Consider the following 20,278-nt stretch of genomic DNA (forward strand, 5'->3'; position numbering starts at 1 on the left):
CTAGGAAAAGAGGTTATTCATACTCACTTTTATATTAACGTTTGCCACTTTTTTATACTCTGGGGTTTTCTTTAAGGTTCTTCTATTACTGCGAGAGCCGTAGCTGTGTTTCGTGGCCCTCCTCGTCGCCAGCTTCATCATTCACTCATACCTCATGGGAAAGGTGGGCGTTCTTCAGTCAGTGGGGTTGTGGCCACTGTGTTTGGAGCAACGGGATTCTTGGGCCGATATGTTGTCAACCGCCTTGGTAAGTAAAGTTCCTTGAGTTCAGTATGCTCAGTGCCACTTATTAGGGTTGCCTAATGAAAACCATGAACCATGTTTCTTTTCAATTTAACAGTGTTACAAATTACTTATATCTTGGATTTATGTAATTTTGATCTGCTGTATGTTAGGAAGCATTATCACTCTTCCTCTGTAGGATGTTGAAACAGGAATAGGGGTCTCTGAAAAGTTATGGCATCTCTAGCAGGGCAAAATATGTTTTTGTGAAACATGATTTCCATTTTCTTGTCATGCTGTAACTTAAATATTTACCAACTCACTGTTGTATAAAGTATTCATATTATGTTAGTATTGATCCTTGTTTCAATCTGTTCTTTTTTAGGACGTATGGGGTCACAGGTGATCATACCCTATCGGTGTGAAGCATATGACACCATGCACCTTCGTCCCATGGGTGACCTGGGTCAGATTATCTTTCTGGTAAGAGTCTGTGTGACTGATTGCTGATCACTGGAGTTGACTGATGTAAAGTACTGAGGTCATTTTTAGGAGAGAGAGGCAGTATAATAAAGCAGCAGTTTCATCTCAGAGTGAACCAATGGCATCCTCCATTTACCTCATTCTTATAAACTCTTATCTAGCAGTTGGCAAATGTCATTTTCTGTAAAAAGCCAATTGGTAAATATTTTAGCCTTTGTAGGTCATAGGGTCTTTGTCATGATTACTCAGCTCTCCCCTTTTGCCTGAAAGTAGCCATAGATGAAATATAAATGAATGGGAGTGGCCTGAAAGTAGCCATAGATGAAATATAAATGAATGGGAGTGGCTGTGTTCTAATAAAAGTTTATTTACAAAGTTAGACTATAGGCTAGATTTGCCCATGGGTCATAATTTGCTGATCCCTGCTCTAGGCCCCTGCCATCCAGTATGGTAGCCATTAGCCACATGTGGCCACTGAACACTTGAAATGTGGCCAATCTTAATTCAGATGTGATGTAAGTATAAAATACAATCAAATTTCAACGACATAGTACAAAGAAAATAATATAAGTCATGAATAATTTTTTATACTTACTAAATATTAAAATAATATAAGGGGTATATTTGGTTAAATAAAGTATATTATTAAAATGAATTTCGCCTGTTTCATTTTACTCTTTAAGAAAAAAGTTTTTAAAATATTTATTTATTTATTTTGAGCGAAAGAGACAGAGAGAGAGAACATGTGTGTGCTTGGGGGGAGAGGCAGAGAGAGGGAGTGAGAGAATCCCAAGCAGGCTCTGAGCTGTCCACGCAGAGCCTGATGTGGGGCTTGAACCCACGAACTGAACCATGAGATCATGACCTGAACCGAAACCAAGAGTTGGATGGATGCTTAGGCAACTGAGCCAGCCAGGTGCCCCTAAAATTAAAAAAAAAAAAAAAAAAAAAAATTTAATGTTGATTTACTTTTGAAAAGGGAGAGAGAGAGAGAGACAGAGACAGAGTGTGAGTGGAGGAGAGGCATAGAGAGAAAGAGACACACACACAGAATCCAAAGCACTCTCCAGGCTCTGAGCTGTCAGCATAGAGCCCAACGTGGGCCTCAAACTCACAGACCATGAGATCGTGACCTGAGCCAAAGTTGGGATGCTTAACCAACTGAGCCACCCAGGCGCTCCTCATTTTACTATTTTAGATGTGACTAGTGGAGAGGTATCTGGGTGGCTCAATTGGTTAATCATTCAACTCTTGATTTCGGCTCAGGTCATGATTTCCAGGTCGTGAGATAGAGCCCTGCATCGGGCCCCTGTGCTGGGCATGGAGCCTGCTTAAGATATTCTCTCTCTCTCTCTCTCTCTCTCTCACTCTCTCACTCTCTCTCTCTCTCTCTCAAAAAAAAAAAAAAATAACAATAAATGTGAGAGTAGAAAATTCAGAATTGCCTTATGTTATATTTCTGTTGGACAGTGCTTCCGTAGACTGAAAATCACACATACGGTGTTTTATGACTTGCTTCCTTGGCACAGACTTAGCTTAGAACACTGCTTGCTGTGCCTTCCCTGTTGTTACTCTTTAATCTGAAGGTTCTTTCTTTGGGCCAGTGGTTGCCTACGGGGCGAGGCAGGGGATACAGGGTAGGGGAGACCCTTCAATGCTGTGATTAGAAATGTGTGGGCCTTTATGGTTGCCACAATGACTGGTGACCATACTGATTTATTAGCTAGGGACCAGGGATGCTAAGTAGCATACAGTGCCCAAGGCAGTCCCTTTCCACAAAGAGCTCTGTTGCCCCAATGTCTACAGTTATCCTATTGAGAAACACTCTGGATGCTTCCTCTCCTATTCTTCTGCTTAAATTTTCCTGTGTTTATCATCCTATATGGAGTTGAGCTCTTCCATTTACACACTTTCCCCTCTTTTTTTTTTTTTTTTAATTTTTTTTTTTTTTAACATTTATTTATTTTTCAGACAGAGAGAGGCACAGCATGAACGGGGGAGGGGCAGAGAGAGAGGGAAACACAGAATGGGAAGCAGGCTCCAGGCTCTGAGCCATCAGCCCAGAGCCCGACGTGGGGCTCGAACCTGCGGACCGCGAGATCGTGACCTGAGCCGAAGTCGGACGCTTAACCGACTGAGCCACCCAGGCGCCCCATCTCTTTTTTTTTTTTAATTAATATAATTTATTGTCCTCAGTTCTCAGTATTTAAGAGTCTCTTATGGTTTGCCTCCCTCCCTCTCTCTTTTTTTTCCCCTTCCCCTCCCCCATGGTCTTCTGTTAAGTTTCTCAAAATCCACTTTCCCCTCTTAAAAAATATTTGGTAAACATCCTTAAGATCTCTGATACATTAATTCAGAGTATTTGTGATCTCTCTTACATTTTTACTTTTAATAGCTTTTCATTTATTCTTTACTGAAAGTTCACAAGCTAAGTATAATACTATATTGGAAATTTCTTGTTTCTATAAAGTGTTTTTCTTTTCTAAAATCTTAATCTTCATGGTATTACAGTTACAGGAGCTTAGCTTTTCTCTGTTTCTTTGTGACTTGAGATTATGGGTCGCCTTGTCAGTCCTCAGAATTAAAGTATTTCGCAAATAATAGGTGAACACTTTGACTGGCTTACACATGCAGAGTCATTGGAATTGAGCCATATGATGTATATTCCGTTTTTACCACAGGTATTTAAGCTTTGATGAGTAAGACCACAGGGAGCTCTCAGTCTTAAAAGAGAGTATGGAGACTAAACATATAACTTTGAATGTAATAATGTTTACAAAAGGGGAAGTACAGGAAAGGTAAAACAGGGGAGACTTCACTGTTGTTTATTTTTGAGAAGGATGGACCATACTGGGTGTGGAGCCCTAATTTCCCTGCTTTGGTCTCCATTGGAAACTTCTGTCTTAATGGCTACTTGGTTTGCTAACCTGAGTGCGCCCCCTGGGCCTCATCCCTGGGAATTTGGTTTCCTTTTAGTTCTTTCTCTCCAGGCATCCCTCTTGGGCCTTTCATGCAGTTATGCACCAATCTCTTCCACTGTGAATCTTCTTGGATTCTTTTTCTTCTCCCTTTGCCATCTTTTCTAAAAAAGTTTCAGCTCTGTATGTGTAGAACTGCTGTTTTTGTTGGGTATGTCACACACTGTGCAGCAGATTTTATGTCTCTTTTACATAATCTTCATAGCAAACACATGAGGTAGGTTGTATTTTCAAATTTTTTATTTTTTATTTTCAAATTTTACATGGAGGTTGGAGAATTTGTACAGTTTATAAAAAGGCAAATGGAATTTGCATTCCTGTCTGACTCCACAGCTATTACTCTACACTTCTCTTGTCCCCCCCACCCTGCACTTCTTCGCTTATAACTAGTTCCTCCTTCTAAGAGCTTCATCTTTTGCTCTGGAATCGGATTTCTGTAGCCATGGCTCTCTTTTCTAAATTGCACAGGGATGTTAGTGCACCCCCTCCTGCTCATGTCCCCCCTCACCTCCCTCCCCACTCACTCTTACGTACACCTTAGCATTTGACCCTAAGAAACTTCTTACTGCTTATTATTTCCCATTCAAATGCTTAAAAAATCCAATTTCATTTTAATGTAGAAAATGCTGTACCTTTGCTAGGGGTTATTTCATCCCCGGTTTCTATTTTGGACCCGAATCGTCAGTCTGACTATAGTCTGAATCACTCAGAACTTTAGTTCTACACGAAAATCTGCCATGGGCTCAGCCTGCACTTTGGGGCAGGTCACACCTCCCCGAGTGTGCTTGACATGTCTTTGAAGTAGAAATGACTAGATCTGGGATTGTGAAGAGGAAGGAGTTAAAAAGAAATAAGAAAATAGTCACGAAGGCTCCCATTTTAACATTAGCCTTTAGGAGATAGTCCTCCTGTCTTTAGTCTGTAACTGGTTGCCACCAAAAGGGAAAGTCCATTTTCCTCCCAAATAATCCTTGGTCTTTGGCTGTGTTTCAGGAAGGGAGATTTGGTAACTAGAATCCCTTACAAACTTGCTGGGGACAGTTGGGTGGCCAAAAATGGATATGTCCCACTAGAAATGAATATTGTCTTTTCTAATTCTGTCATTTCATTACCTGAATGAAATAGATGTTCTTTGACCTGTTTGTCTCCAGGAGAGCTAGAGAATCAGCAAGGAGTTCAGACCTCATGACCGTTTTTGTTGTAATAAATGGAGCCTATATAAAATGGTACTAAATTCTGACTATATCAGATGGCCTATTTTGAAACGTGCCAGGGGAGACCCCTTATGTTTTCATCTGACCGGCTACTGTTTTTCTAGGAATGGAATGGCAAGGACAAAGATTCTATCCGAAGAGCAGTGAAGCACAGCAATGTGGTCATTAATCTTGTTGGGCGAGAATGGGAAACCAAGTAAGTCATTGGCTTGATTTTTCTTTTTCTTTTCTTTTTTTTTAAATTCAAATTCAAGTTAGTTAACATATAGTGTAGTATTGGTTTCAGGGGCAGAATTTAGTGATTCATCACTTCCATACAACACCCAGTGCTCATCCCGACAAGTGCCCTTCTTAATGTCCTTCATCCATTTAGTCCATCCCCCACACCGCCTCCCCTCCAGCCACCCTGTTTGTTCTCTGTATTTAAGAGTCTTTTATGGTTTATCTCCCTCTCTGTTTTTATCTTATTTTTTCTTCTCTTCCCCTATGTTCATTTGTTTTATGTCTTAAATTTCACATATGAGTGAAATCATACAATATTTATTTTTCTCTGACTGATTTATTTCATTTAGCATAATATATACTCCAGTTTCATCCACGTTGTTGCAAATGGCAAGATTTCATTGTTTTTGATTGCCAAGTAATATTCCATTTTGTGTGTGTGTGTGTGTGTGTGTGTGTGTGTACAGACACACGCACACACCCTTTTTATCCATTCATCAGTTGATGGACACATGAGCTCTTTCTGAATTTGGCTGTTGTTGATAGTGTTGCTGTAAACATTGGGGTGCATGTGCCCCTTTGAATCAGCATTTTTGTATCCTTTGGATAAATACTTTGTAGTGAGTTGCTGGGTCGTAGGCTAATTCTATTTTTAATTTTTTGAGGAACCTCTATACTGTTTTCCAGAGTGGCCACTTTGCATTCCCACTTGCAGTGTAAGAGGGTGCCCCTTTCTCCACATCGTCGCCAACATCTGTTGTTTCCTGAGTTGTTAATGTTAGCCATCTGACAGGGATGAGGCAGTAATTATGGTTTTGATTTGTATTTCCCTGATGATGAGCAAGGTTGAGCATTTTTTCATATGTCTGTTAGCCATCTGGATGTCTCTTGTTTTTTCTTTGCATGTGATGACTTAAGTTTCAGTAGACATTCACTGGGTACCTTCTACTCTCAGGCATTGTAGTTGTCACATTTTTTATTAGTCCATCATTAAGCATTAATATTGAACACCCGTTTATATACCCAATAACACCCTTTCAAGAGGTTTAGTCGGCGGTAAGTCTGGTATGTAAGCAATGTGATATGTTACCCCTAAAAAGCTAATAGAGATTGTGTTAGTATGGTTGGTGTCATCAACTTGACGGAATCACCGGTTGTTCATGAATTACCGATGCTGTGTTTGGATTTGTCCAGCTGGGATGGATTAGGTAGGAGGATTTTGCCTATCCTGCTGTTCATCAAACTGAACATTGGTTTTTCTTGTGTAAACAGTGTTCTAGATCTGTTCACACTGTTAAAGATAATATGAATATTGGTTTGAACAGTTCTTTTTACCTTTTGTGTGGGTTGTTCATCAACAAATAGTGTTTTAATCTCACAGTTCTGCAACACTTTGTTCACACCATTTTCTTAATATTTATTAAGTTTGATTATCTATGTCTGCCTTAGCACATATTTTTAAGTTCTTTGATTACTTACAGGGTCTTTTTTGACTTTATATCTCCTGTAGTGACTTATAGCAGTGCCTTGTACAGAGTATTAATCTTATTATGTAATGTTAACGTTATTGTATTAAATTGGTGACTGATTTTTTAGTTTCTTTTTTTTTTCCCTGAGGGAAAAGGATAAGAAGGCCCAAGCATAAGAAGTGGTTCCTTTTTAGCTCCCAACACTTCCCCCCTCCCTACCCAACCACTGCAGCCAGATACCCTTAAAGGGTCTCAGCCTTGGGATCCCTTGAGGACAGAGAATATTATGTGTGCTGATTTATAACTTATGGTGAGGTTTAAATTATGTACAGTAATGACAGTGAGCAGTAAACTTAAAAAAAAAATACACACATATATACTATATACATATATATATTTTTTCTTACATATATATTTTGATTTTGGGTTAAATCATTGCCATTTAAACATTTAACTATTATGGGGGTGCCTGGATGGCTCAGTTGGTTGAATGTCTGATTCCTGATTTCAGCTCAGATCATGATCTTAGGGTCATGGGATCTAGCCCCATGTTGGGTTCCATGCTAGGTATGGAGTCTGTTTGAGATTCATATTCTCTCTCTCTCTCTCTTTCTCTCTCTCTCTCCCTCCCCCTCCCTCTCCCCCCTTCTCCCCCTCTCCCCCCTTCCCCCCCTCCCTACCTTCCTCCCTCCCTTTCTCTCCCCCTCTCCCTCTTCCCCCCCCACTCTCCCTCCTTCTGCCCTTCTCTCACTCATTCTCTCTCTCTCTCCCTCTCTCTCTCACACACACAAATTAAAAATAAATAAATAATAAAAGTTTAACTGTTATGAATTCCAGCAATAGTATGAAAACCAGTTTATCACAGAAAACTTTGAAATCCTGAGTCAAGTGTTCTTAACTGATCCTCCTTTTTTCTTTCTTTCTTTCAGAAACTTTGATTTTGAGGATGTTTTTGTGAAGATTCCCCAAGCAATTGCTCAAGTGTCCAAGGAAGCTGGAGTTGAAAAATTCATTCATGTTTCACATCTGAATGCTGATATTAAAAGCTCTTCTAGATATCTGAGAAATAAGGTAAGTGACAAGTTGACCTGGGAAGTGGTTCACAGAGCCAGAGTTTCTTGGCCCCTTTGAAACATGAGTTAAGTGAGAAGGTTTTCTCACTGACATTTCCAGAATTAAAAGGGGCTTCTGGTTCTCTGTATCCAGAATTAGATTGACGTGTGTGATATGTGTGTGTTGTGTTCTGACAATTTGGTTAAGTGCCCTCTGTTTGCAGGGAACTATGGTAAGGGGCTTCAGAGAAGGACAGAGCATTATTACCTGTTCTCAGAGTTCTTTGACAATGGCTCCAGCTTTTTGACCCACTGCATTTTTTTATTGAACAAATTATTTATTAAGTACCTACTGCATGCTGCATATTGAATTAGGCGGTAGGCATACAGTAGTGAATAAAACGGACTTGGTCTTAGCCCATATCTCATTTCTAGTCCACTGAGGAAAATAACTCCAGTTGTGCCTGGTGTTGCAAAGTAGAGAGCTGTGCCATAAGAGCAAACTGTGCCATAAGAGCATATAATGGGGGACAGAGGACATCTATCAGTCAGGTGCATTTAATTGCTAGCATCCGAAAACCCAATGTTAAAAGCCCCATGTTTCTGAAAAATCCATCAATTGGGATAGGGAAGCTTAGCCACATTGGTGCCAAGGTACATCAGGGTTTCAGCTTTGTTTCTCTGTGATTCTTTCACCTCTTTCTTTTTGTGTAAGCTCTGTTTCTGTAAGAAACAGAGCTGGCTAGCAGCACATCTGAGCCTCACCATTTTCATATTGCATGGATGAAGGAGAATGAGTGTGTGCACTCTGTGCCTCCCTCTACCCTGGCATTCACAGAATCCTCTGAATCCATGGTTATTTGGAAGGGCAGGGGCTGGGGCTGGAGTCAGTGGTGGGGCAGAGAGAAGACTCCAAGATGCCCAGCCCTGTAGCTTACACCACTGGACAGATGGTGGTGCTGTTGAATAAGGTGAGAAACACTTGAGAACGACAAGGCTTTTGGACAGTGGTTCTTAGTTGTAGCTGCTCATTAGAATCACTGAGGAAATTTTGAAAAATCCTGATGCCCAGGCTTCACCCTGGCCAATGAAAATAGAATCTCTGGGGATAGACCTTGGGCATTTGGTATTTTTTAAGTCTCCCTAGAGAGTTCCACTGTGCAGCAAAGATTGAGATAGAATATTTACAGAGAAGGAAGAGGATGATCTAGTTTTGTACTCAGGTCACATTTCAGGTATGTGTCAGTCATCCAAGTCACAATGGTGAATGGGGTTTATGATCCTAGAGCTCAGAAATGAGGTCTGGTTTGGAGATACAAAACCAGTTAATTGAAGCAATGTTTGGGAATAAGATTGCCTAGTGAGGAAGCATAGATTGCCTAGTGAGGAAGCATAGATTGGACGGGGCCCAGAGGAGTACCAATGATTAGTGTGCTCTGGTAGACAAGGAGACACCTGTAAAAACCAAAACAAGTAAAAAGACTGAGAAGGAGTAGATGTGGTGAGGTGGGGAAACGAGGAGAGTACAAGGTCATGGAAGCCAAGGAAAGACCGTCGCAAGGAGAGAGTAGTTGCTTACGAACGCCATTGAGAAGCTAAGGGAGGTGAGAACTAGAAAGTCACCTTGGATCTGCGGACATGGAAGTCATCTGTGATCTGACCAAGAATGGTTTGGGTGCAGGTGTTAGGGCAGAATCCAGAGCACAAGTGAGCAGAGAGTGAGCAGGAACCGAGGCAGTGGGGATTGGAAGGGCAGGCAGCATGTGTAAGTGGTTTGGTAAGAGGATGGAGGGAGGCAGGCAGCTGGAGGAGCATGTGGAGTTGGGAATCTTTGTCTTTTTCTTTCTTTTCTTCTCTTCCCTTCCCTCTTTCTTTTCTTTTCTTTTCTTTTCTTTTCTTTTCTTTTCTTTTCTTTTCTTTTCTTTTCTTTCTTTCCTTCCCTTGGCATTGTTTAAGTGCTGGTGAGAAGGTTCTGGTTAAGAGACTGAGGAAAAAGGAGAGAGTCAATTGGGCAGGTTCCTGAGGAAGGGCAAGTGAGCCCTGGAGCATGGGAGGCAGGGCCATTTCCCTGTGTGGTAAGAAAGGAGAATTGTAGGTTTTGTGGTGGGAACTTGAGGTGGTTTTTGTCTGCTGCTGTATTTTCTTTGAATTAGAAGGTGAAGTTGGTTACTGGAAGGAAGAAAAAAGTAAGGGAGGAATCTGAATAGGATAGAGAATGTTTGAAACTGTCATGAGAGAATACCTAATTAGAAGAAAGCACTACTTGTGGGAAATGTTGAAGATGCAGTTAAAATGGGTGACATGAGCGTATAGTGGTACCAGTTTATGATTTTTTAAAACTCAGGTGTCATTAACATACATTACATTACTTTTGGGCATATAACATAATGATTCGACATAAGTATATATTGAGAGATAATCTCCACAATAAGTCTGGTTAACATCACCACACATATTTAAAGATTTTTTTTCTCAAGATGAGAACTTTTAAGATCTACTCTTTGATTAGCAACTTTGAAATAGTATTTTCCTTACCTATAGTTGCCGTGCTTTATGTTACATCCCGAGACTTATTTATTTTGTAACTCCCAAGTTTGTTCCTTTCACTTGTACCTTGTACCTTGTACCTTCACTCATTTCACCCACCCTCATCCCCTGCCTCTGGCCATCTGTTCTTTGTATCTAAGAGTTTGGTGGCTTTTTCGTTTGTTTTTTGTTTTTTTTTTTTATTCCATGTATAAGTGAGATCATATGGTATTTGTCTTTCTCTATTTTGCTTAGCATAATGCCCTCAAGGTCCATCCATATTGTTGCAAATGGCAAGGTTTCCTTTTTTAATGGCTGAGTAAAATATCCTGTGTGTATGTGTGTGTGTGTATGTGTGTGTGTGTGTATCACATTTTTTTCATCCATCATCCCCTGATGGACACTTGGGTTGCTTCCATGTCTTGGCTGTTGTAAATAATGCTGCAGTAAACATGGGGGTGCAGATATTTTTTCAACTTAGTATTTTCATTTCCTTTGGACATATTAGCAGAAGTGGCATCACTGGATCATATGGTAGTTGTATTTTTTAATTTTTGAGGAACCCCCGTGCTGTTTTCCACGGTAGCTGTACCAATTTACATTCCCACCAATAGTGCACAAGGGCCCCCTTTTCTCCACATCCTCACTAACATTTGTTATTTCTTGTCTTTTTGATAATCGCCATGCTAATAGGTGTGAGGCGATACCTATTTGTGGTTTTGATTTGTATTTCCCTGATGATTAGTGATTCTGGGCACCTTTTTATACATGTTGGCCATCTGTGTGTCTTCTTTGGAAAAATGTCTATTCAGATCTTCTTCCCATTTTTTAATCAAATTGGGGTGGTTTTATTTTTTATTGAGTTGTCTGATTATGATTTATTTTCCTCCATCTCTGAAGGCAGGAGGAGTGCATGGCTCAAAGGAAGCTAACAGGGTTCTTTCAGAATTGGGATTTTGCCTGGTGGGTGGAGTCAAGACAAAGGGACAAGGTAATTTACAATACTGGTAAGAGAGTGATTAAAAAGTTGGGCCATGGAATCTAATCTGAGGCAGGTTAGGAGGGCTTGATGAGTAGGAAAGCAGCATCAGAGGACTAGAACGCCTGAGAATTCAGGTGAAGACCAGATATCTCAGGAAGAGATGAATGAAGCAGGAAGAGATGAATATGGGAGGTTGCCATCTGAGAGCAGGATGTCTTCATTTAGTGTTTCAGAAGACAGGCACTTGTAGTTGTTGATAGGGACTGTGGCCTGAACGAGTTGAGAGGGGCAGAAGTGGACAGAAGAGGAGGTCATTGGAATTGAGAAGCTCAAGAAACTGAGAGGTTCAAGCCTACCTGGACATATAGGTCACTCACAGGAGTCGTGCGGGTGGAGAGGAAGGCTGGACTCGGTGCTGATACCTGCATTGAAAGAGGCCTTGTCTAGGAGGAGATAGATGATAGGCAAGGGTGTTGAGGTTCGGGAGGTTCCCGGCCCCTCCCCGACTCCTCTGGGTATGTATGTGTGCTGCCACTTCCATATCGTGGCCTCCCACCACGCTATCCTTTCTCTGGCAGGCTGCTAGATTGTTGACACAAACCAGAGGACCTGTAAGTAGAAAGAAAAATGGAAGCTAGAAAACTTCTACTCTGATTTTTCTCCTTTCTTCTTCGGCCTAAGCTTCCCTAGAATAAATACGGGAAGGAACCCAACAAGAGCCATATGAGGCAGGGCATTTTTGTGTATTATTTAAAAACAAAAATTCTGGGTAACTGACCTTTATGAATCATACCGTAATCTGCAGAAACTGACCTTTGAAATACCAGTAACGTCCTAATAGTAGAAGGAATTCGAGCTTTGTTCTCTCCTCTCAGAACTCTGCTTTGTTTGGTTGTTTGTTTAGGCTGTTGGAGAGAAGGAAGTGAGAGATGCCTTTCCGGAAGCCATTATCATAAAGCCGTCGGACATCTTTGGAAGAGAAGATAGATTCCTCAATCATTTTGCAAGTATGTATGCTTGTGTTCTGTCCTAGTCATAGAAAAGAGGATACGAGTTAACCAGGTTAAGGTGAAGCATAAGCTAACAGTGTTCTCTGATTTGACAGACTAAGGTGTATTTTCTCTCCCCCAGTTGCTTTTTTTCTCCCCAGAGGTCCTATTTGCCTAGCATGATCTTCGTTACAGCCTGTGAAAAGAGCACCTTAGATTCACAGAAAGGCCGTGGGAGTTCTGTGAGGGTGGCAAGTCCACGAGAGGCAGCTTCCTTATCTGTTGCAATGGAGATGATAATGTCTGCCTCAGGACTGGCGTGTTACTGGAATGCAGTAGCCCCTGTCACAGCACCTGGCCCACAGTACCTGCTTAAATGTTGGCCTTACTTATTTTTCCTATGAAGCCCCTGTTTCCTAACTACTTTCTCACATTAGTCCACATTCAGTCAAGTCACTTAGATGTTGATCTGAAAGACAGAGGTAGCGTCATATTTTGTCAGGTGCGTGTAATAGGTCTTCCTTGTAAATAGCCATTTCTGTGAAATGGGATTAGGGATTAATAAATATTAATTTGGCCATTGGTAAACTGGAAGTAGTTGGTATGTAAACTGCTTCCATGAGCTGGGCATCATGTTATGCTTACTCTCAGGGTTTTTGTTTGTTTAATAATTAGACTTGTCTAGGCAAAGGAAATCAGTCTCCTTGACTAAGTGATGAGGTTTTGAGATTTTACGGGAAAAAAATGATTTCCCTGTACATTTGCAGGAGTGGCAGGGGAGAATACATTTTTTTGTTTATTATTTATTTTGAGAGAGAGGGAGAGCACGTGCGTGAGCGGGGGAGGGGCAGAGAGAGAGGGAGAGAGAGAGAGAACCCCAAGCAGGCTGCATGCTGTCAGCACAGAGCCCAGTGTGGGACTCAGATTCACAAACCATGAGATCATGACCTAGGCCAAATCAAGAGTCAGTTGCTTAACCAGTTGAGCCACCCAGGCACCCTTGGGGGGAGAATATATTTTTAAAGTCTGTGATAAGAACCCAGCTTTAGTTTCTGATTCTGTCAAATTACCAGGTACCTGTCAATTTATTCATTTATATATTAGGAGACGATTCTGCCTCTCCTAGGGAGTAGTAGGATGGTTAGTGAGGTACAGTTTTATCATTAGCTTTCTATTTCTCCTCGTTAGCTATTTATATTATTTCTTTCAGTTTTCTTTGTCCTTTGTCCATGTATGTTTGGCTTTTTTTGAGAGGTGTTTTTCTTACTAATTTGTCTAGACTCTTTGTATATTAAGGGTACACATCTTTGGTTATATTTGCTGCAGTTTTTTTGTTGGCATGTTTACTTGCGTTATTTTAAAATTAAATAGACTTTATTTATTATTATTATTTTTTTAATGTTTTATTTATTCTTGAGAGAGAGAGAGAGACAGAGCATGAGTGAGGGAGGGGCAAAGAGAGAGAGGGACACAGAATCTGAAGCAGACTGCAGGCTCTGAGCTGTCAACACAGAGCCTGACGTGGAACTGGAACTCATGAGCCGTGAGATCATGACGTGAACTGAATAAAGTCAGATGCTCAACTGACTGAGCCACCCAGGCGCCCCGCCCCATTTGATTTTTTTAGAGTAGTTTTAGGTCTGCAGAAAAGTTGAGTGGAAAGCACAGGTTCCCATATACTCTTTAATCCCTCAGTTTTTCCCCACACTTTTCTCTATTATTAACATTTGGCATTAGTGTATAGTATGTTTGTTACAATTGATGAGCCAATATTGATACATTATTATTAACTCAAGTCCATAATTTACATTAGGATTCATTCTTTATGTTGTACATTCTGTGTATTTTGACAAATGTATGATAACATCTACCATTAGAGTATCATAGAGAATAATTTCATTGCCTTAAAAATCTGTGTTCAGGGTGTGCCTGGGTGGCTCAGTCAGATAAACATCTGACTTTCGCTCAGGTCAGGATCTCAGCATTCGTGAGTTCAAGCCCTGCATCAGGCTCTGTGCTGACAGCTCAGAGCCTGGAGCCTACTTCGGTTCTCTCTCTCCCTCTCTGCTGCTCCCCCGCTCACATTCTGTCTGTTTGTCTCTCTCTCACTCACTCAAAATATAACACATTAAAAAGAGTTTCCTTCATGTCTTTTCATGGCTGAGAGCTTGTTTCTTTTTATGGCTAAATAATATTCAATATAATATTCAATTGTATGGATGGACCACAGTTCATTTATCCAATTTAGATATTTTTATCATGTGTTTTTGTGTGTTTTTTCCTCCTGATTGCTCATGTCGTTTCACATTCTGCATTAATTTCTAATTTAAAAAATTGTGGTAAAATACACATATAAAATTTACCATTTGCTTTGGACTGAATTATGTCCTTGTCTTCCCTCCTCTCCCCAGATTCTTCTTGAAGCACTAACTTCTAATGTGATTGTATTTGGAGATAGGGCTTTTTAGAAGGTAATTAATGTTAAATAAAGAAATAAGGGTGGGGTCCTTGGTGGCCTTAAGAGAAGAGGAGCTCTCTCCCTGCACATGTGCACTGAGGAAAGGCTGAGGGTGAACATAGCTGGCTGACTGCAAGCCAGGAAGACAGTTCTCACCAGGAGCCAAATCAGTTGACACCTTGATCCTGGACTTTGCAGCCTCCAGAGCTGCAAGGAGATACATTTCTCTTGTTTAAGCCACCCCGTTATGGTATTTTGTGATGGCTGCCTGCCTGAGCTGACTTCTAAGTGTTCAGTTCAGTACTGTTAATGTGTATTCACGCTGCAGCTATTCTGTGCAGCTCCTTTCTTCTTGTAGAACTGAAACTCTGTCCAGTAAACACCTTCCTGTTCCCTCCTTCCCCCAGCCCCTGGCAAGCACCATTCTGCTTTTTGCCCCTCTGAATTTGACTGCTCTAGGTATCTCATATATGTGGAATCACACACTATCTTTTGTCATTGGTTTATTTCATTTAGTATAATGTCCTCATTTATTATGTTTCCTTCCTTTTTTTAAAAATGTTTATTTGTGTGTGCGTGTGTGTGTGTGTGAGAGAGAGAGAGAGAGAGAGCGAGAGAGCACACGCATGCGCAAGTGGGGGAAGGGCAGAGTGAGGGAGAGACAGAGTCCCAAGCAGGCTCTGTGCTGTCAGTGCAGAGCTGGATGTGGTACTCGAACTCAGGAACCGTGAGACCATGACCTGAGCCGAAACCAAGAGTTGGACCGTTAACCAACTGAGCCACCCAGGTGCCCGGTGGATTTTCTTCCCTTTTTAAGGCTGAGTAATATTCCACCGTATACACACACCACATTTTGCTTATCCGTTCATCTGTCAGTGGACACTTAGGTTGCTTCCACCTTTTGGCTATTATGAATAATGCTGCTATTAACACAGATATACAAATCTCTCTTTGAGACCCTGCTTTCAGTTCTTTGGGGAATATACCCAAAGTAGAATTGTTGGATCATATGGTAGTTCTATTTTTAATTTTTTGAGGAGTTACCATAATTTTCCATAGTGGTTTTTCCAGTTTACACTTTCACCAACAGTGCAGTGCCCAGGTTGCGAATTTTTCTGTATCCTCACCAGCACTTTATTTTCTGTTTTTTGGTTAGTAGCCATCCTAATGAGGGTAAGGTAATAGCTCATGATTTTGATTTGCATTTCCGCAATGATTAGTGATGTTGAACTTTTTTTTTTTTTTTTTCCATGTGTTAGCCATTTGTGTATCTTATTTGGAGAAACGTCTGTTCATATCCTTTGCTTACTTTTCAATTGGGTTGTTTTTTGTTATAGTTGAATCATAAGAGCTCTTTATATATTCTGGGTAGTAACACCTTACCAGATATATGACTTAAAAATATTTTCTCCCACTCTGCAGGCTGCCTTTTCACTCTGCCCTTCAGTGCACAGAAGCTTTTAATTTTGATGTAGTCCAGTTTATTTGCTTTTCCTTTGTTGCCTATGTTTTAATATCATAGTCAAGAAATCATTGCTGAGTCCAGTGTCATGAAGCTTTCTCCCATATTTCCTTAGGGATTTTGTAGTTTTAGCTCTTATGTTTAAGTCTTTGATCCATCTTGAGTTCATTTTTGTGTATGATGGAAGGTAAGGATCCAAGTTCATTCTTTTATATGTGGATATTCAGTTCTCCCAGCATCATTTGTTGAAAACACTGTCATTTCCCTGTTGAATGGTTTTGGTTCCATGTCCAAAAAATTCATTTGACTATACATATAAAGGTTATTTGTATCTGTTCTATTCCACTGGTTTATATGTCTATCTTTATGCCACTGTTTTGATCTCTGATAACTATAGCTTTGTAGTAAGTTTTGAAATCAAGAGGTATGAGACCTCCAACTTTTTTTTCTCAAGATAGTTTTGACTAAACAGGCACATGAAAAGATGCTCAACATTACTCCTCATCAGGGATATACAAATCAAAACCACACTGAGATGCCACCTCATGCCAGTCAGAGTGGCTAAAATGAACAAATCAGGAGACTCTAGATGCTGGAGAGGATGTGGAGAAACAGGAACCCTCTTGCACTGTGGTGGGAATGCAAACTGGTGCAGCTGCTCTGGAAAACAGTGTGGAGATTCCTCAAAAAATTAAAAATAGATCTATCCTATGACCCAGCAATAGCACTGCTAGGAATTTACCCAAGGGATACAGGACTGCTGATGCATAGGGGCACTTGTACCCCAATGTTTATAGCAGCACTTTCAACAATCGCCAAATTATGGAAAGAGCCTAAATGTCCATCAACTGATGAATGGATAAAGAAGTTGTCCAATGGAATACTACTTGGCAATAAGAAAGAATGAAATCTGGCCATTTGTATCAACGTGGATGGAACTGGAGAGTGTTATGCTAAGTGAAGTAAGTCAGGCAGAGAAAGACAGGTACGATACGTTTTTATTATTATGTGGATCCTGAGAAACTTAACAGAAGACCATGGGGAAGGGGAAGGGGAAAAAAAAAAGAGAGGGAGGGAGCCAAACCATAAGAGACTCTTAAAAACTGAGAATAAGCTGAGGGTTGATGGAGGGTGGGAGGGAGGGGAAAGTGGGTGATGGACATTGAGGAGGGCACCTTTTGGGATGAGCACTGGGTGTTGTATGGAAACCAATTTGACAATAAATTTCATTAAAAAAAATACCAAAACAAAAAGATAGTTTTGGCTATTTGGGGTCTCTGAAGATTCCATATGAATTTTAAGGTGTAGTTTTGTGTACTTTGCAGAATACTCCATTGGGATTTTGACAGGGACTGCATTAGCTCTGTAGATTCTGTGGGTAGTTTGATATCTTAACAGTATTGTCTTCCACGTGAGATGTGTTTCTATTTGTTTGTGACTTACTAATTTCTTTCAGCAGTGTTTTCTAGTTTTCAGCGTGCAAGTCTTTAGCCAACTTGATTAAGTTTATTCTTGAGTGTTGTATTCTTTTTGATGCTCTTATAAATAATGTCTACCTTAAAATTTTTTTATAAGGTTTTTTTAATCTTTACATTTAATCTACTTTGGTTTATGGTAAGAGATGAGGCTTTTCTCCCTCCCTTTCTTTTTCCCCAATTAGTAGAGTAATTGTCTCAGCACCATGTAGTATAAATAATCTTTCCATTTCTCACATATTTGTGGTAATGCATTCATCATTTACTAAATTCCCATACTAAAAACCCAGGGTCTTTTTCTGGGTTTCCTATGTTGTGCCGCTGATCTATTGATTCCTATGTGCCTCCTTAGTATGGGGTGCAGTTTAGACTCCAGTCTTGGGAGTGGCCATGCATCAAGTGGCCAAGCCATTTGACCACTTTCCCTTGCTGTCCATGTGCTTAAAGATTTGGCTTTTTTACTTTCCATCTTTGTTATCTGAAAAACAAGTGACTGCCGACTAGCTCTCTCAAAGTCAGCTACATCTATTCCATTACTTCAGTTATGCAAAGTGATTATGCTAACCTGGAGCACCTGGAGATTGGGGGGTCTTCCAGGACTTTAGGCCTTCTAAGAATACTTCTCATTCTTCTGCCAGATATCCGTTGGTTTGGTGGTGTACCTCTTATTTCCTTGGGCAAGAAGACAGTGAAACAACCAGTCTATGTAAGTACCCTGGGTGGAGGGGCTTTGGCTGGATTCAGAGTCAGGTCATAGTATTCTGGTTTTATCTTAATCCTGTAACTCCATCATTCTTCTTTTCAGCTTGCATCAACTGCTTGCCTCTCAGTTTACTTAAGAGCTACATGTATTCTCTGTGTGCTCACTTGTTTGCTCATTTAAGAAAATACGTTGAGTGTACTAGGCACGCTGTACCTGTCACTGGGCATATAGAGGTATGAACTAGACACACATTGCTATCCCCAGGCTGGAAGGGTAGGCTAGCAAAGCAGTTGCCGTGCAATGTGGTAAGTGCTATGATAGGGAGAGGATTTATATAATTACAGCAGAGAGGGACACCTAATCCAGACTTGAGGGTCAGGCACAGCCTCCCAGAGGAAATGACATCTACGGTGAGGTCTTAAAGATGACTAGCTGCAAGTCATATGAGAGGGGGTTGGGCAAGAACATTTCATGCAGAGGGAACAGCGTGTACAGGGGCCCAGAGGAGAGAGCGTGTTGGGTTCCATATTATGTTGAACCAGGGTTTCTCATCTGGCACTATTGACAGTTTGGGCCAGATAATTCTTTGTCAGAGGGGCTGTTGTAGAATGATTAGCAGCATTCCTAGCCACCAGATGGCAGTAGCACTACCTCCCCAGTTGTGACAACTAAAAATGTCTCCAGGCATTTGCCAAGGTCCCCTGGGAGCCAAAATCGCCCCCAGTTGAAAACCATGGGATCTGAAACCATATAAAAGTATTATTTTGGAAAGGCAAAATGGTAGAATGTTGGCAGTTCCGTGGGATTCAGCCTACTTGTTTGTGATAGCATGGTAACAGTGCTAGAGGAACGAGTGGTAAGGTGTGAGATTGCAGAGATGGTAGGCAAAGTCAAATCAGACGGCCTCGACAGCCGCCTGAGTGTGAATGTGCTCTGACTAGAAAAAATATATAGGTGAACCTTCCAATGTGCAGATCATTTGAGCTTTTGAGGAGTGGGTTCTTTAAGGGGCTTTCTGGAAACAGACAATGCCATTTTATCTTTTTTTTTTTTTTTTTGGTTGTGATTGTTGTGGCCTGTTTTCTGACCTCCCTCCCTTCTGTCCTCCCTCCCTCCCTCTCCCATCTCTCTGTTTCTCTCTTTCAAGGATTGCTTAAACATGTGTTACAATTTCTTACAGGTTGTAGATGTATCAAAAGGAATTGTTAATGCCATTAAGGATCCAGATGCCAGAGGGAAATCTTTTGCCTTTGTTGGGTAGGTGGCTAGAGTTTGACTTTAAACTACCTGTTAAAATGAATGAATTGTAATGATTTACAGGAACAATAAGATCTAAACCTACCACTAACAGATGTATTTGTTGCATTTTTAGTGTCTTTGTTCAACTATTTTTATTCCAGAAATTTTATTCCCTTAGCCCTGAGGCCATTGTGTCTCAAAGAGCTGTCCAAAAGCTACCATTGTCAGGATCTCCTGAATGGTTCTGTTGCATCAGGATTTGAGTGAACCACGGAATCGGATTTAATAAGTGATTTTTCTGTCAACCAAAGTCTGAGCACCAACTGCCCTAGTGTATTACATATACTTAGTCCAGTGATTACCAAGGATGGTTTTGTACTACTCCAGTGATGTTTTTAATAAAGGATGTTAGTATAAATTCAGAAACACAAACAGAACACTTTTAGGGAGTAAGTACAGTTGCAAAATCAAATTGCTTTTGATAGAGTGTTGCAATGTCCCCAAAAGGTTGGAAATGGCCTGGTTTACGATACAGTTGTTAGTGCTGCACAAGACTGATCATTTATGGTATGCTGTCTTTGCACTTAGGACAGATAGGAAACAGTTAAACTGTATAACTTACCTGATTTTATTAAATTTTGTCACAGCTGGGTTTAGGACCTTTTTTCTGGCTTAACTAAGACTAAAAAATTAAGACTCAGTCCGCCAAACCGAAAAGTACAAAATCCACTTAATAATTGGCCCAGAACCCTGTCATTCAGTGAAACAAGCTAATGACACCTGATGTTCCATGAAAGGTGGAGA

The 20,278-nt window shown here is 40.7% G+C and overlaps 1 protein-coding gene across 1 annotated transcript in view; it reads left to right on the forward strand.

The window, feature by feature from the left end:
• The window catches only part of NDUFA9 (NADH:ubiquinone oxidoreductase subunit A9), a 37,426-nt gene that overhangs the window by 7,692 nt on the left and 9,456 nt on the right, over positions 1-20,278 (forward strand). The window contains exons 2-8 of the mRNA XM_015540843.2: positions 77-247; positions 608-705; positions 5,002-5,093; positions 7,518-7,659; positions 12,053-12,155; positions 18,171-18,238; positions 19,416-19,492. Coding sequence (XP_015396329.2) covers positions 77-247; positions 608-705; positions 5,002-5,093; positions 7,518-7,659; positions 12,053-12,155; positions 18,171-18,238; positions 19,416-19,492 — 751 coding nt within the window. The remainder of the gene's footprint in view (positions 1-76; positions 248-607; positions 706-5,001; positions 5,094-7,517; positions 7,660-12,052; positions 12,156-18,170; positions 18,239-19,415; positions 19,493-20,278) is intronic.

The sequence above is a fragment of the Panthera tigris genome, chromosome B4 (assembly GCF_018350195.1).
Source record: "Panthera tigris isolate Pti1 chromosome B4, P.tigris_Pti1_mat1.1, whole genome shotgun sequence".
NCBI lineage: Eukaryota > Metazoa > Chordata > Mammalia > Carnivora > Felidae > Panthera > Panthera tigris.